At 40.1% G+C, this 16,714-nt stretch overlaps 1 protein-coding gene across 1 annotated transcript; it reads right to left on the bottom strand.

Annotated features, from left to right (window-relative positions):
• Positions 1–15,120, bottom strand: LOC102786126 (protein NLRC3-like). The gene is made up of 10 exons (XM_035914777.2): positions 14,989–15,120; positions 14,803–14,904; positions 13,279–13,395; positions 11,845–11,923; positions 10,772–10,997; positions 8,845–10,642; positions 7,401–7,574; positions 5,503–5,676; positions 1,337–1,383; positions 1–1,161 (listed from the first exon to the last, which is right to left on the bottom strand). The coding sequence occupies exons 1-10, from the start codon at positions 15,075–15,077 to the stop codon at positions 632–634; spliced, it is 3,336 nt and encodes a 1,111-aa protein (XP_035770670.2). The 5' UTR covers positions 15,078–15,120; the 3' UTR covers positions 1–631.
• Positions 15,121–16,714: the final 1,594 nt, after the last annotated feature.

Raw genomic sequence — 16,714 nt, 5'->3', positions numbered from 1 at the left:
CAAAAGGGTGGTATGCCCCTAACGGTTATATTACCAGCTCTCTCATTCTAGCCTAAACAACAGTGTTTCAGTAACTTTCCACTAGAAGATGGTCCCCTGTTATCTGCTTTTCCCAGGCAAGCGTGGGCAAGAGTCTAGAGCATTCTACCCCCCAAGGACACGTAGTCTAATGCCTTTATTTTCCAGGGCCGTGTCTACTTAATACTATACTATACAGTTATATGGCATTTTAGTTAATTCAAAGCATAGAATTGCGGCACTTCAAATAATTCCATCCCAACAAGAGTTTGGAAAAATCCCATTAAGAAAAAGAAATCAAACATTTGGATTCATTTTAATGAGCTCAGACTTGTTGAAAATGCAGAGGAGCTGGTTGTGAACTGAACTTCAGAGAAACACAACATACTTATATTCAGTGTGAAGCTTTGAGTGGAAAAAGACAGAAAAACAACATGTGGAGCCTGGAATAATGGGAGCTTCCATCTTTAAAGGACTGAGGGACTAAAGGACAAGAACAGTTTAAAATATCAACTGATTGAATCCATGAATCTGAAAATGTGTTTCTGAGTGAAAGAGACAGACATGTACAGTCAGAGTGTTTATCTAACAGGAGACACTCTTTACATTCAATTCAGCACAGACTCACTGAGGCACCAGGAAACCAGAGGTTAAATCCAGGATAAAGAGTTTCAGTGAATGTGGTTTTCAGGGTGTGCAGATGGATCAGAGTGTCAGAGGAGACTCTGTAGAAGGACAGAGTGCCAGCAGGACAGTCTACATACACTGCTACTCTGTTAGAGACAGAAGAAGAAGAGTTGATGGATATTCCTTTGTTGTTGTGCCTGACAGAATCGGGACCATCATTAGAGCAGTACAGACACCAGGACTGATCATTCCATCCAAAGATACATGCTTTACTGTTTCCTTTCCTTCTGACTCTTCTGTAAGTGACTGATATGAGAACCGTTCCTTTCCACTCGACCTCCCAGTAACAGCGACCAGTCAGACCATTTCTACACAGCAGCTGAGTAAGTCGATCAAATCTGTCTGGATGATCAGGGTATGATTGAACCTCCTCCACATGTGTCATCTTCCTGTTGTTGTCAGACAGTTGGAGGTTTGTGTGTACTGTGTTTGTGTCGATTGTGAGTTGGCAGGAATCTGATGGAGAGAACAAACACAATCCAGCTGCAGTTATTGATCCATCATCTGTTCATTGATTGACACTTTGATGAGGACTCCTGACATTAGAGATGTGAATGAGTGATGTGACAGTTTGAAGATGGTTGAATGTGTGCTGCTTTGTTTTCATGAATCACATTAAAAACACACTTACACTTCTTCAGACCTGGTCTCAACCATTGGACTCCAGCAGGCTCCACTCTGAAAGGAGGAGGGGCATCAGACCAGCACAGTCTCTTTCAGCATGCACACATGGACATTACGTCGCTCTCATACACGTACCGTTAGACATTGATAAAGGAATAGTCCAACATTTTCACAAATTAACTTCAATCATACATGGATCAAACTGCTGATGATTTGGACTGATCCTGGATCTGTTAGTCCTTTGAAGGACTTGCCAAACTCTTCCGTAGTCATCATAATCCTTTGTCTCACTTTACTGATTACCTTCAGAAAGTTACTCCTTCAGTCAGCAAGGAATAATCTACATTATGTATGAGCATTACTTTTTAGATAAATGTAGGACTTACTGGTCCTTCCTGGAAACTTTTGCAGAGCTCTGTGAGAGAGGTTCCTTTAAAATCAACTGATTCATATTTTCTTAGATCACATTACAGAGTTATCTTATAATATCAGTTTCTCAACATAATACCCCATACTTAATATTAAGTATACACCCACACACCCATGAAATTCACCCATCTAAATCATGGAATTCAGGTGTTCCAATAACATTCATTGCCACAGGTGTTTAAAATAAAGCACCTAAGGGAAGCATGCATGTTAGAATAGGTTGCTCTTGCAATCTCAGTTGAAAAACATAGTATCATTGTAAACGTGGTATCTTTATAGGATGTTCAAAAAGTCCAGGGGGGAAAAAAAGCTGAAAATAAAGATGGAAGCATTAGGGGATCTGTGTGAGGTTGTTTTTCAGGATTGGGCTCAACCTCTTGGTATCGCCAAAATTAGCACTTTATGCTTCAGTATGCTAAGACATTTTGGACAATTTATGCTGCCAACATTGTAGGAAAGGTTAGGGGAAGCCTCCTTCCTTTTCCAACATGACTGTGCTCCAATGCAAAAATGAAAAGTCCAGTAGCCTTCCACACCCAAACCACCAGAGACCCATGCCTTCAGCAGGCCCAGGAGACGTGGATAAGTGAGTCTGGTGTCGAAGAACTTGACTGGTCAACCCAAGAATGGTAAATGGTAAACTGACCAATTATTTAATAGCGATTTTCTACCCTTCCAAAGCAGTCAAAGTATCTTGTCCAAGAATATTTGGCATACAACCTGGGGATCCAGGGATCAAACCACCGACCTTCCAATCAGTAGTTGACCTGCTCTACCACCTGAGCTACATCCACCCCCAAAAAAGGAAACACCTTTTGGATGAATTAGAGCGGCGAGATTGAGCCAGGCATTTCCCTTCAGCATTAATGTTTGACCAAACAAATAAACAAATGGAAGGATGCTGAGAAATTCTCACAAACACATTCCTAAACTTTTGGAAAGCCATCCCAGAAGAGTTGAAGTTATCATAGTGGCTTGGATAATAAATGGGATGTCACTCAAGTTCATATGCGTTTGAACATAAAGGAGTGAATACTTTTGTCAGTAAAGTGAGGGAGAGATACACCCCTCTGTCTTTCTCCCTGTATTAGTGTTTTGGTGCCTTGTTTCCCCTCCTTGTGCTTTATTCCATGTTTCCCCAGCGTGTTATGTCTATGCTCTCCCTCATGCCCCTCAGTGTTCTCTTTCTTCCCCTCCTGTCTGAGTCTCAGTGTATTTCCTGTTTTACTTTGAAGGTCTGTCTTATGTTAGTGTATTGTATTTTGCTTCCTTGTCTCATCTTCCCCAATTAGTCCCAGCTGTGTTGCCTCCTGTTCCTCATTCCCTCATGTGCCTGCCTGTGTATTTATAGTGCGTGTCATCTCGTGCTCGTCGCTGGTTCATCTGTGTTTTTTGCTCCATCATTTTCCTACATCTTGGTTTCAGGTTTCAAGTCTGTCTTTGGTTAGTTTTTCCCAGTATAGGTTTTCCTCGGGTTCTGTCCTTAGGTGTAATAAAGCTCACTCGCATCAGAAGCTGCCTGTATATTAGGTCCTTTATTAAATCCCACACGGTTTGCCCTGTGACAACATGTCCTTTTACACATTTGCTTGGATTTTTCTTTCTGGCTAAGAAAATCCGGTTGCTTTGGCTGTGTGTAGATTTTGGGGGTCTGAATGACATCATTATAAAAGAAAAATATCAAACTACACTCATTAACTCTGCCTTTAGTCTCTTTAGGGGCCCTTGGTTTTTACCAAATTGGCTTTGTGGAATGCCTATCACTGTATGCAGATGCGGAAGGGACATGTGTGGAAAACGTGTCCCTTTAGGAAACTTTAAATATTTGGTTATGCCACTTGGATCAACTAATGCCCCTGCTGTCTTCCAAGCCCTAATGAATGAGTTGCTCAGGAATTTTCTGAACATTTTAGTCTTTGTTTATCTTGATGATATCCTCTCTGTTGCAGCAGCTGCTAGAGAATCAGCTGTATGTGAAAGAAAAGTGCCAAACAGTGCAAATTCCATGCTCCTTCAGTCTCATTCCTGGGCTATAACTTGGCAGGGGGATACGCAAAGCTTGATCGGGCTAACATCACAAAAGCAACTCTAGCGATACCTGGGGTTTGCTAACTTCTATCAACGGTTCATCAGGAACTTAGAAGAGGTAAGATGAGTGAGGGGGGCAGCAACTAGGCTGGGCAATGAGCCTGACATTGCATTTAGTAAGTTAAAACAATTATTCTCCTCCACTCTCATTTTAATTCGCCCAAACACCAACAAGCAGTTCAAGACATGGGTGTAATGGAAGTTCTGTTCTCTGGAAGTTCTGAGGATCAGACTAGAGCACAGAGAAATTGGAAACACTGGGAGAAGGATGGAGACACACACAGCACATGGGAATTGTACAAATGAAACATACAAATAAATATACAAACAATTCAAACATAATGTGAGCAGGAAATTAAAACTAGATGCACTGACAAGGGACATGGGACTGCCAAATTAAAACAAGAAACATGAGAGAAACACAAAGACGCAGACTACACACTGAGACAGAGACACGACTGACTTGGAGATATAGAGGGGACATGGGGAGAAAAATAACTAAACAAGGAACACTGGGAAGGCAAAGTAAAAAAAAAACCCTAGGAACTAAGACTAAACACAATCATCCCACATAGCAAAATTGATCTGGCCCACACAATGTGCTTACACATGGCCCACATACTGCAAAAAATGACAGCCCTTTGGTGGCCCTCATCAGATTTGCCAGAGGAGGCCAAGACATGAGCCAGCACAAGGCCATTTACAAACACAGTGGTGGTTCTGTGCTGGCCCAAAACAGTTTCAGCTCAGCTCTACCTCATGAGTATACAGTCACCCAGAGGTAAACATGAGTAAACCCTAACTAGGTTTTTGTATAAAGTGTACACTCACAATTCTGTCAAACCTTCATTTGAAACTTTGGCTACCACAGCAGTATAGTATTGCAACATGGCATTTGGGTCTTCTAACTAAAATAGGAAAATAGGAACATAAATAGTGTCATCATTGTCAGACCTGGCCCACATCTGGTCGACATACACCCTGCCATGACACCAGTCAGTCAGAAGTGCCAGTTTAATGCCAGATCTGGCCCAGGCTCATAGATAATGGGTTTATGTGACCCATTTTCTATGAGCCTGGGCCACATAAACCAAACCACAATCGAGCCAGATATGGCATGCCATCACCTATAAAGTGCCATCTATGCCAGGCCTGGCCCATATCTGGATGATGTTCGACTTACCATGCCAGAAGTCAGCCAGCAGTGCTGGCTTGACACCAGATCCGTGCCAGACCTGCATGCTATGTGGGATGAACCATAAAAAAATCAAAACACAAATACTGAGTCACCACACCCAGTAGCATGAAAACTAATCTCTTTTCTGTCTAAACTAATTAATGCATCTGAGCACCCGGTATTCAAAGAATCTAATCTGAATCAGGGTCAAAACTGTCACTAAATAATGAGCTTGTCATGGAATGCACATATTATAGTTATTTAAGAAGTGTTACTACCACCAAAACCTAATCTCAAAGAAGATATTGTTCTGCTCAAGGACGATCAAACCAAGAGGAATCAGTGGCCTATGGGAATTATTGTCAAGGTTGTTTCTCAGTTTTTTTGACAAAGTGGACTAATGTTTCTTTTGTGAGCATAGGAAAAATGGAAAGAAATGTTCCCAGCTCCTCCTCTTCTGTTAGACATTCTCCTCATACCTGAGAGTGTCTAGTCTCCAGGATGGATCCATCAATCCTGCCGACAGCAGTTTTATTCCTGAGTCTCCAGGTTGATTGTAGCTCAGATCCAGCTCTTTCAGATGAGAGGGATTGGAACTCAGAGCTAAAGCCAGAGAAGTACAGCCTTCCTCTGTGATCAGACAGCCTGACAGCCTGAAAATACACCAAACAACAATTCATCAATAAACAGCTCTCTTATGTACTTCATTTTTTTCTCATTTTCTTCAGTTTTCTTTTGCTTTATTTATAGTGAGACAACTACAACTATAATATTCGTTGTCTCATTTTCATTTTATTTTTTTTAATAATCCACATCTACTTTTGAAAACTCTAGGAACTATATGTAGTTCGTGCATAACTGTACATTTCTGTATCAAATTGATATCAAGGAAACAAAGGGCTTGTTTTTTCTAAATTCATACCAATAACAATACAGATGCCTTTAACTAATGAGTGCAGTTCATAGATCAATCTGGCCAAATATTAGGAACACCTACACATATATTTGGTTGTTTCCCTGGCATACAGCTTGATGTCATCGATTTGGAAGACGTGGTCATTAACTGCTCCATTCCATGACTGGCATCTGTAGCCAGCTGTTGATGGCAGAATACAGAACAGGAGTGGCTGCCATGCTCATATTGTTCACGTGTTGGTAGCAACACACCCTGGATGTTTCATGTGAAAACAGCTGATTTATTTTACTGGCTTCTTACTCTCTGATATGCTTCTTTAGGCAGTTAGCTAATCATCAGGTATGGCCTTATTGCTTTGTATTTCAGGGATGTCTTTGCTGCAGTTCTGATAGTTGACAAACTTTCCTTTATTGTTCATCTTGGCCTCTATACCCCTTCATGGAGGGTAATTCTCCTTGTGGATGTTTGTCTTGTAGCCAAACATTTCAAGGATCACTGTTGATATGGTGTAGATCTGTTGATTGGTTTTTAGTGTTGGCCGTAGTAGAGATTGTCCATTATGACGCACTCACATTTTCTAGTAGACTTTCTACTCCAGTCCAGGTTTTCAGCCAATGATTTCTTCAGCTTGTCTGTGCGCAGAGTAAACAGACTAAACTAATTTAATACTGGATGCTTGTTATCTTTGGGTCTGAGTTGGCACTGTATTAACAACAGACTTGATTTCTTCTTGAAAATTACTGCATGGGTCCACAACCACATCAGGACAGTGCCACCTGAGATTTCTGCAGATTCTTGGAAATCTTTTCCACTAGAATAAAAAAAAAAAAAAAAACGTCTTCCCAACTTCAGTTGTTCCATAATTTGTAGACACAGTCTTGTTGATTTTTGTATCTGGACATAGCATTTTTAGTCGAGATGTCACTCACTCAAGTTTTTTAGTCTCCCTAACTTTATAAGTAGTACATTTGCAGAATTACTGTTTGACAAGTTAACTCTTTTGGCTGGATCACCAATCAAGACTCTACTTGTGTTTTAGAGCCCAAAATACCAGGTGACCTCAGGAAAAATCACTGACAAATGTGTCTCAGCATCTCTGCGGATGTATGTACAATATACCTTTTTTTGACAATCTAGTTAAATGCCAAATGTTGCTTTCTCCTATTTTTCTACAGTCCTGTCTCAGCCCTGACTTTAAGGTTCATAACAATAAAAGGAAACTAAAATGCTTTGAACACAAATGGCCCTAAATCTCTGAATGATCATTGCGTAAGTAATTTATACAAACAAATCTAAAACAGAATTTGCATATCAAACATTTTTAGATAGCAAATAAGAATCTGATCATGCATGTAAAATGTCAAAATGTAATTTTACATTTTTCTAAAGTTTAGCTGTACATGCAATAATAATTATCCAGAAACTCTGACTTTTTGAATTCAAGTGGAAAAGTTTGCTTACCTGAGAGTTTCCAGTGTACAACACAGACTCTGCAGTCCTGTAGAGAGCATCTTCACTCCTGAGTCGTGCAAGTTGTTGTTACTCAGATCCAGCTCTCTCAGATTTGAGGACTGTGAGCTTAGAACAGAGGACAGAGCTTCACAGCTTCTCTCTGAGAGGTTACAGCCACCAAGTCTGAAACACAATAACATTTGTGACAAAAAACCCACTATGGTTTACCTAAAAACCATTGTCGTCATCTGAGGCTGAAGATGTCACTTGAATGACAAAATATCCCTCCCAGTGAGACTATTACGTCCATATGAACAGAATCAACTTTAGTTTAACCCTTTAAGACCTACCATAGAACCAAGTCCGCCAGAGCTTATATTATATTTTTACATGCTGTAGTGCCATTTTTGGGAGCATTTCAAGTTGCTATACATCAATACAACCATTATAGACCAGAATTTAATAATATGTATGGATTAAGTGCATAGTAATTACATAAATTGCAAAAAAGTGCAATAAACTACAAAAGAATTGAAAATCGTTTTTGCTTTTTTAACATATATTTCGAGTTATAGAAATGTAAGAGGCTTATCCCTCAAAACTGTAAATACAAAAAAGTTGCACAAAATAGTTTCCTAGCACAGGAAATTTATTTTGAGTGTCTCCATAGTTTTATTTTTGAAATACACCAATTTTTATATACTGCAGGAAAAACGAAAATAAATATTATACTGCAAATTTGAAAAAAAGCAGCATATGCATCAAAATAAACTATTTCCAGCAGTGCAATATGAGTCCTAAGCATCCCAGAAACGACACAGAAAGTCATAAAGTCAAAGATAACTTTTAAAAACACCAGTATAGGCTCATGAGGCCTTGATGGTAAAAAAAAAAAAAAAAAAAACTACATTTCCGCGAAAATGATGTCACTTCCGGTTTCGGGCAGGTAATGGCGGACATGCAAAAGTTCGCGCAGAAGTCTATTCCAACGTAGGAAGTGTTATGAACAGCTGATCGGATCGGCAAAGCGTCTTTCTGGAATATTATGTTTTTGTTGCTGCAAGCGCTTTTTATGCAGTTTTTGCAAAGCTATATGTGGAAGGAAACTGTGACCTAGGACAAGCTGATGGCATAAGATGTAAGTAAAAATCCTCTGGTTTCATATGCAAAAAAAATTAATTGCGCTAGCTTACGTGGTTGCAGAGCCACCGTTTTTAAAGGGTTAAGATTAATTCAGTAGTTGAGTGTGAATACTTGTCTGTTTCGCTTTGTTAATCCTGCATTAGATTGGTGAAAAGCCCAAGGTATACCCTGACTCCCACCGTTAAGGGTGATTGAATAGGCTCCAGCACTTCCACCCTCTCTACACCTCGTGACCCAATAAGTAGAAAAAAATGGATGGATTCTCCGTTAGGTATTTTGAAAATAAAGGGTTGAGCACAAATTTACTTACAGTGCTGTATTTGAGTTTTTCACCACTGGCATCAGCCTCAGAAATGCGTCCTCTGAAGCTGAGTAATTCTTCAGGTCAAACACTTCCAGATCTTTTTCTGATGACAGTAAGATGAAGGCAAGAGCTGACCACTGAGCAGGAGACAGTTCATCTGTGGACAGACTTCCTGAACTTGTGTACTGTTGGATCTCCTCCACTAGAGAAAGATCATTCAGTTCATTGAGACAGTGGAACAGATTGATGCTTTTCTCTGCAGACAGATTCTCACTGAGCTTTTTCTTGATGTACTGAACTGTTTCCGAATTGGTCAGTGAGCTACTTCTTGTCTGTGTGAGCAGACCTTGTAGGAGAACCTGATTGGTCTGCAGTGAAAGACCCAGGAGGAAGCGGAGGAACAAGTCCAGGTGTCCATTTTGACTCTCTAAGGTTTTGTTCACAGCACTCTGGTAGAAGAATGTAGGATCTATTGTTTTAAATTTCTGGGAAGTTTTTTGTTCTTCCAGCAGATTGAGTCCAGAGTTGCTGAAGGTCAGATGGACATGGAGAGCAGCCAGAAACTCCTGAACACTCAGATGGATGAAGCAGAACACCTTGTCCTGGTACAGTCCTCTCTCCTCTTTAAAGATCTGTGTGAACACTCCTGAGTACACTGAGGCTGCTCTGATATTGATGCCACACTCTGTCAGGTCGGATTCATAGAAGATCAGGTTTCCTTTCTGCAGCTGATCAAATGCCAGTTTTCCCAGAGACTCAATCATCTTCCTGCTCTCTGGACTCCAGTGTGGATCTGTCTCAGCTCCTCCGTCATACTTGACCTTCTTCACTTTGGCCTGAACCACCAGGAAGTGGATGTACATCTCAGTCAGGGTCTTGGGCAGTGGTCCTCCCTCTCTGGTTTTTAGCACATGCTCCAGAACTGTAGCAGTGATCCAGCAGAAGACTGGGATGTGGCACATGATGTGGAGGCTTCGTGATGTCTTGATGTGGGAGATGATCCTCTGGGCTTGCTTTTTATCCCTAAATCTCTTCCTGAAGTACTCCTCCTTCTGTGGGTCAGTGAACCCTCTGATCTCTGTCACCATGTCAAAACATCCAGGAGGGATCTGATTGGCCGCTGCAGGTCGTGTTGTTATCCAGAGGCGAGCAGTGGGAAGCAGTTTCCCCCTGATGAGATTTATCAGCAGCGCATCCACTGAGGTGGACTTTCTAGCGTCAGTTAGGATTGTACTTTTGTGGAAGTCCAGAGGAAGTCGACACTCATCCAGACCATCAAAGATGAACACAACCTGGAAGTCTTCAAACCTGGAGATTCCTGCTTCTTTGGTTTCTTTAAAGAAGCGATGAACAAGTTCCACCAAGCTGAACTTTTCCTCTTTCAGCACATTTAGCTCTCTGAAAGTGAATGGAAAAATGAACTGAATGTCCTGGTTGGCTTTGTCTTCAGCCCAGTCGAGGGAGTATTTCTGTGTTAAGACTGTTTTCCCAATGCCAGCCACTCCCTTTGTCAGCACTGTTCTGATTGGTTCATCTTTTTCATGTGAGCCTTTAAATATGTCTTCATGTCTGATTGTAGACTCCAGATTGTCTAGCTTCTTAGATGCTTTTTCAATCTGTCTGACCTCATGTTCATTATTGACCTCTGCAGTCCCTCCCTCTGTGATGTAGAGCTCTGTGTAGATCTGATTCAGAAGGGTTGGGTTTCCTGCTTTAGCGATCCCCTCAAACACACACTGGAACTTCTCCTTCAAAGTAGATTTAAGTTGATGCTTAGTCCACTCAGCGTTCCTAATTAAAGTTCCTAAATGAGTCAATAGACAAAAATATCAATAGGAATTATTATATGCATATATTTTGAATATGTGTATTCATTAAATCAATACTAGAACCGTTTATCTAGCAGGTTAAATCATTTGAGAAATCCTCTTACTGCTCTGCACTTCATCAGCCAACTCCTCCTGCTTCATTCTCCTCAGGAAGTTCAGTATGATCTTTACTAATGATTCTCTACTGTCCTTATGGTATTCTTCCTCACCCTTGAATGCCTGGTTATTCTCCGTTTCACTCTGTGAGCATTCTGCATAATCTGGATTCAGAACCTTCTGTATCTTTTTAAGTTCTTCTTTTACAAAAGTGATCATTTTGTCTTCCAAGACCTGCAATGGAATACTTCATGAATGAGGGTGGGGAGGTGGGCCATAGATACTGAGAAACAACAGAGTAAAATGCAAGTGACAAGAAGTGGAATAGAGACACGCAGTATTTGTATAAATGAGAGTGCAGAGAGAAGCTTAGAAAAGAGAAGCATCATAAGAAGTTTCCCAGCTTAAGCTCACCACTGACCATAACTACAAGGACAAATGAAAGTTGTAAGCCTTAAAAGACAGGCGTCTTTCTATTGAAACCAAACTGGTATCTGATTTTACAGGAGAGGATCTTCAGAATTATTCATCTCATTCTACTGTTAGAAACTTTAGGAACCAAAAGTAAACCTGCAGTTTGCGAGTGAAGTAATTGGTTCATATAATAAGGAAATATGAGCTCTTAAATGAAAGATATGATATTCAGCTAATGTCAAGGTTATGTGACATCTCACCTCTGCCACATGTTAATTACACCCTGATGCAACCACTGGGTTGAACAGTTTTTACTACCACTGTTTTACAACCAATTGTTCACAGTAAAGGCTTAATTCATAGAAAGCAATTCAATTGTGTGTAATATCCAGAGTCCTAATGAAATCCAAACCTTCACTTCTTTTAAAAACTTGATGAAGACATTTCATGAAAGACCAAGGAATATTTTTTTCTATAATTCTTACTAATTAGCTAGAAAGAAGCTAATTGTTAGCTAATAGTTTACTGGGCCCTACCAACAGAGCCAGCATTTTATATGTATTTGCATAACATATAATTATGTCATGCAGTTTAGAGGAGGCAGAAGTCTGTCAAATACCTCTGCCTCCTCCTCCTCCAACAAAATAGTTGTTGTACATGTACAGACCATAAATATGGAGTCCAGCTGTGTTTGATGCTGATGGGCAGCCTGACCACTGGGAAGCTCTGAGCTCTCCTGGTCCACTCTGTGGAGGCATCATGAAGATCAAGAATAATAATAAACATAACCAATTAGTCAAGATGCTGATCCTTGACATAAATAATAATAATAATAATAATAATAGTAACAAAAAAGCTATAATTTCTAAAGTGTGTCTATGCTAATGCTAGGGCAGTTCTCACAAGATATCAGAATCTATATCATTGGAGCAAAGAACTGCTGAGTTTTAAATAGAGAGCCATCTGTATAAACGTCCAGATTATCCATCCATCCATTTTCTTCTGCTTAGGGGTCATGTGGGACTGTAGCCTTTTCCAGCTACCATAGAGGCAGGCTGCACCCTCAACAGGTCACCAATTTGTTGCTGGGCTAACATTGAAATACAGACAACCATTAACATTCACACCTATGGGCAATTTAGATTGACCAACTTACCTAACACTACTAACTGCAAGTCATTGGACTGCTGGAGTACCCGGAGAGAACTCACCCAAACATGGGGAGAACATGTAAACTCCACATAGAAAGACCCCGGCTAGGTGGTGGAATAAAACTCAGGACCAACATCCAGAGTAATACAAAAGTAATACAAACTATAAAATTTTCATCTTTGTAGAATTTGTTATAATTCTGTGGTGACAGTGTAAAGATACCCCCCATTTTTGAAATTTCAGCCGTTTTAACATTGTTCTTTATGTGAGGCTTGGATGGAGGAGGCTTTGCTTTGATGCCATTGTGAGAGAACTGTAAATCCTGTCTCAATGAGAATGAAACTGGATGATAGAGGACTACAACAACTACATTTTAATGTATAAATTATCAATGTAGACCAGGGGTGTCGAACACGAGGCCCCGAGGGCCGTTGTCCTGCAGGTTTTAAAAATCACCCTGGGTCAACAAAACTTAATCAAATGATTAATTCCTTAACAGGCTTCTGGAGAACCTGAAGACATGTTGAGGAGGTAATTTAGCCATTTAAATCTGCTGTGTTGGATCAAGGACACATGTAAAACCTGCCGGACAACGGCTGTCTACGCTGGGAGTTCGACACCTGTGATGTAGAGCAAAAGATTTTGGTGTGAAAGATAAAGAAAGGCATTTTTTAAAACCTATTATCCACAGTCAGTATTTAGAGAAAGTGCCATGACCTAAGAGTTGTGGGAAAATTCCAAGAAAAATCTTTTTTTCTTCACTAAAGAAACACCCCCTCCCAAATCCATTCTTTAAACTCTAACTGCTGTGTTCGTAGAAACACTCCAACACACACTGCTTCACATATGAAAATAGAAATGTGTGTGAAAAAGAGCCGAGTTGACATTGATCATGGTGGAGGATTTATTCTTAAACACTGAGTCACAACAACATTTAGACACACATTACCTCTCTGCAGGAGGACAGAGGCCTGATTTAAATGTTTTAATATAACCCTTTGATTGGTCACTCTTGAAGGACACACAGCTGGGGCCAGGTTCATGGGGATCAGATATCAGATTGATCCTGATAGAAAAAAAGAAAAAAAAAATACTTTAAGTTTATTTTCTTGATTTAAAAATCCAAATAGTTTAATAAAATCTATAAATAAATGTAAAAAAAAAACCCCAAACAAACCAAATTATCCAGCCATTCTCTTCCTGACTTTAGTTTTCCATTTTGTTCATATTCTTCTGCAACACTTGAATATTTCTAAATGTCAGCATTAAACTGGGCATGAAACACTGCATACATAAAGGCCAATTTAGACCATGGAGCCCTAACACTGTCTGTGAAGCTGGATTTAAGAAATAAGCGTTTCCTCTACAGACATGCTGATAGATATCAGGACTAGTACTTTGGTGAAAAACTGAGTTAGCTTAGTGCGTTTATGTTGTAAACTGCTTGGATGTGCTTTGTAAGAAGATGTTTTGTTGCATAAAATTTGGGATGATCACATGCTATGGACATCTGCTCTGATATCTATCTGCATCACATCTTGAGGAACCATGAAATACTGATGGGAAGTGGGCTACTGGAATAACAAAGGATGAGATTACGGAATACTGGAATGTGCATATAATTCTAGCAAATAGCTCCACCACTCAGGCTAGAGACAGAACAATACTGGATGAGCATATCAGAGAAGGATGCAACCCATAACAAAAAAGGTCAGCTGCTAGTGGATCTAAGAGCAAAACACAGCAACTTTCCTGAACAAGATCCATTAACCTTTAAAGTGGCAGAAATCCATGAAAAAGTATCCAGTATGAAGAGTTGGACAGCACCAGGTCCTGACATGATTCACACCTACTGGCTGAAGCTGACTAAACTCCATGAGCTGCACAAACAAACCTGATGCTAATTGATGAGAGCCACGCAGAGTGGCTAAATGAAGACTGGACAGTTCCGATTACCAAGGATACCCAGAAGGGACCAATCACAACTATTGACCAATGACCTGCCTCAGCACACCATGGAAGCTTCAGTGAAGCTTGTTGGGCTTGTGTCACAGCGGCTAAGATGAAATGAAACATGGCTAAATACATGAGGGGGAGAAAGAAATTTCAATTCAATTTCAATTTTAGTTATACAGCACCAAATCACAACAACAGTCGCCTCAAGGCACTTTATATTGTAGACCTTACAATAATACATACAGAAAGTAATTGGCAGAAATACCTGAGGGGCAAAACACCAGCAAATGGGAATTTACGAAAGAGACGGTCTGTCCCCACTGCGATTCTGCATAGGTCTGAACCCCATCAGCCAGATTCAAGACAAGCAATGGGGAAAACTGCAAGAGCACCTACGTCCTGTTGCTCTTTAACATACAGTTTAAATGGGATTGAGGGAATGATGTGTTTGCACTGCAGTTTATATCCAGCAACATCAAACAGTTATATAAAAGAGTTCATGTTACTAACAGCTCACCTCTCCGCAGCAGATACAGGCTGGACATTAAAACTAATTCTGTCCTCTTTAGACCAGTCACTCTGTAAGGACACAGAGGTGGGTTCAGGTCCAGGTTGGTTCCTGTGAATAATGATGGAGCAGTGATGTGAGTGCTGAGCTGTGACATGGAGAAGAGTCATGGACAGTTAGAGATGGTCATCTTACCTCTGAGCTTTGGTCTGGCTCTCATGTTCCCCACACAGAGTGGTTTTAGAGGGAGGGACTCCCTCCTCTCTGTCCTCACACTGATCCATGCTGCTGAAATCACTTCAGCTCACACACACTTTCTACCTTCACCGGCAGAGGAAAAACAAATTATTCATCCATACATTCTCTCGCTTATCCTTTTAAGGGTTATGGAGGGTTGGAGCCTATTCATAGGGCTAGAGGTAGGGTACACCCTGGACAGGTTGCCAACCTGCTATAATGGTGGTGTAGCTGAGGAGGGAGACAATGAGGAACATTTAGTCCAGTTCATGCAACAGAATAAAGACAAAGGACAAACTCCTCAACATCTATGTATACACACGCCGTGGCCTAACTGCCCACATCTGGAAATACTTAAGACGGGCTTTCTAGTTGGGCTTCTTGCCTTGGCCCTGAGCTGGCACTGTTACAGAAACATTTCAAGTCACCAACTGCAGTCCTGTCACATATACATCTTGCCATTTGTGAAGCTCTCAAACATATCCCATGGCTGTCAGTTCATTCTGAGTTCATCAAAATGTCCTTGTGTCATGTGTGAGACAGACAACGCTTCATACACACACCCACCTCTGACCAGAGGTGGAAAAACTACACATCACCTTTCAGTAGAAATACACACACTTTTGCTAAAAAATATTCTAGTAAATGCTGGAAAAAAACACTTAGAGGAATAAACACTGCTCTTTGCGTGAAATTTCAACAAGCTATTTATGTGGAAAGGCTTTTTGTGTCAAGCTTCACTGTGAATGTAAATTTTGAAGCAGTTTGGTGGTACACTGATGAAAAAACAATTTTCTCTCTCACACTGTCTGGCTGACACATGAACACTGAGACTGTGCAGCATCATTTGTCACATCTGCCCTGCAGCTAAACCAAACCAACATTAGTCATTTTATTTTAAAACAACCAACAGGAAATGGCAGCATACAGCTTTGTATCACTTCAAATAGAGAGATGACCATTTCCTTCTGAGAAATAAAAACACAAAACATTTTGATTTACAAATAAATTAATAAAACATCACTTGTTCATCATATTGTTTGATTCCAGTCACTTAATAATCTATAATCATGTGGATGTGATTATAGATCACCAAACTAGAAAAAAATGTAACTGCATGCAGCATAGTTTTAGTTTGAAGCACACCTGAGCATTGAAAAGCATCATTATGTTATTTAACAGGACTGTATAAACATTAACACAGATCAGTGGTTTGTTTGATTTACATATTAATCCAAATCACACAGAGTTGTTTTGAACATATTAAATAACAGTCCGACGTCCTGTTCTGCTCCATCACTTTCTGTGATGCCTCAAATCATCATTTGTGAGCAAAGGAATGTTTAACTGAACATTTCCTCATGTCTGAGATGTTACAGTATGTGTGTGTCTGTCTGTGAACATTAACCAAGTAATTAAAACTTCATTCCAATCAATTTGTTCTGTTTTTGAATGTGTTTTTATATCTTTCATGAAGAAGTCTATTTTAAAAGGAAAGGGTGAACAGTCTAGATTAGACTGGCAGAGTAATGAACTACCTACCTAGCATAGACAGAGAGTGCAAGAGTCTGAGGGCCTCTGGTCTTATCCATGAAATAGAATTCACAAAGGGGCAGAAAACTCCTAACAACTTTTTTCTTCTTTGAAAACTTAATTTGAAATGGATTAAACACAAGTATTAGGG

Source organism: Neolamprologus brichardi, chromosome 3 (assembly GCF_056152115.1).
Source record: "Neolamprologus brichardi isolate AB-2024 chromosome 3, ASM5615211v1, whole genome shotgun sequence".
Lineage (NCBI taxonomy): Eukaryota > Metazoa > Chordata > Actinopteri > Cichliformes > Cichlidae > Neolamprologus > Neolamprologus brichardi.
The sequence above is the reverse complement of the archived record's forward strand: the minus strand, read 5'-3'. Positions and strand labels throughout refer to the sequence as shown.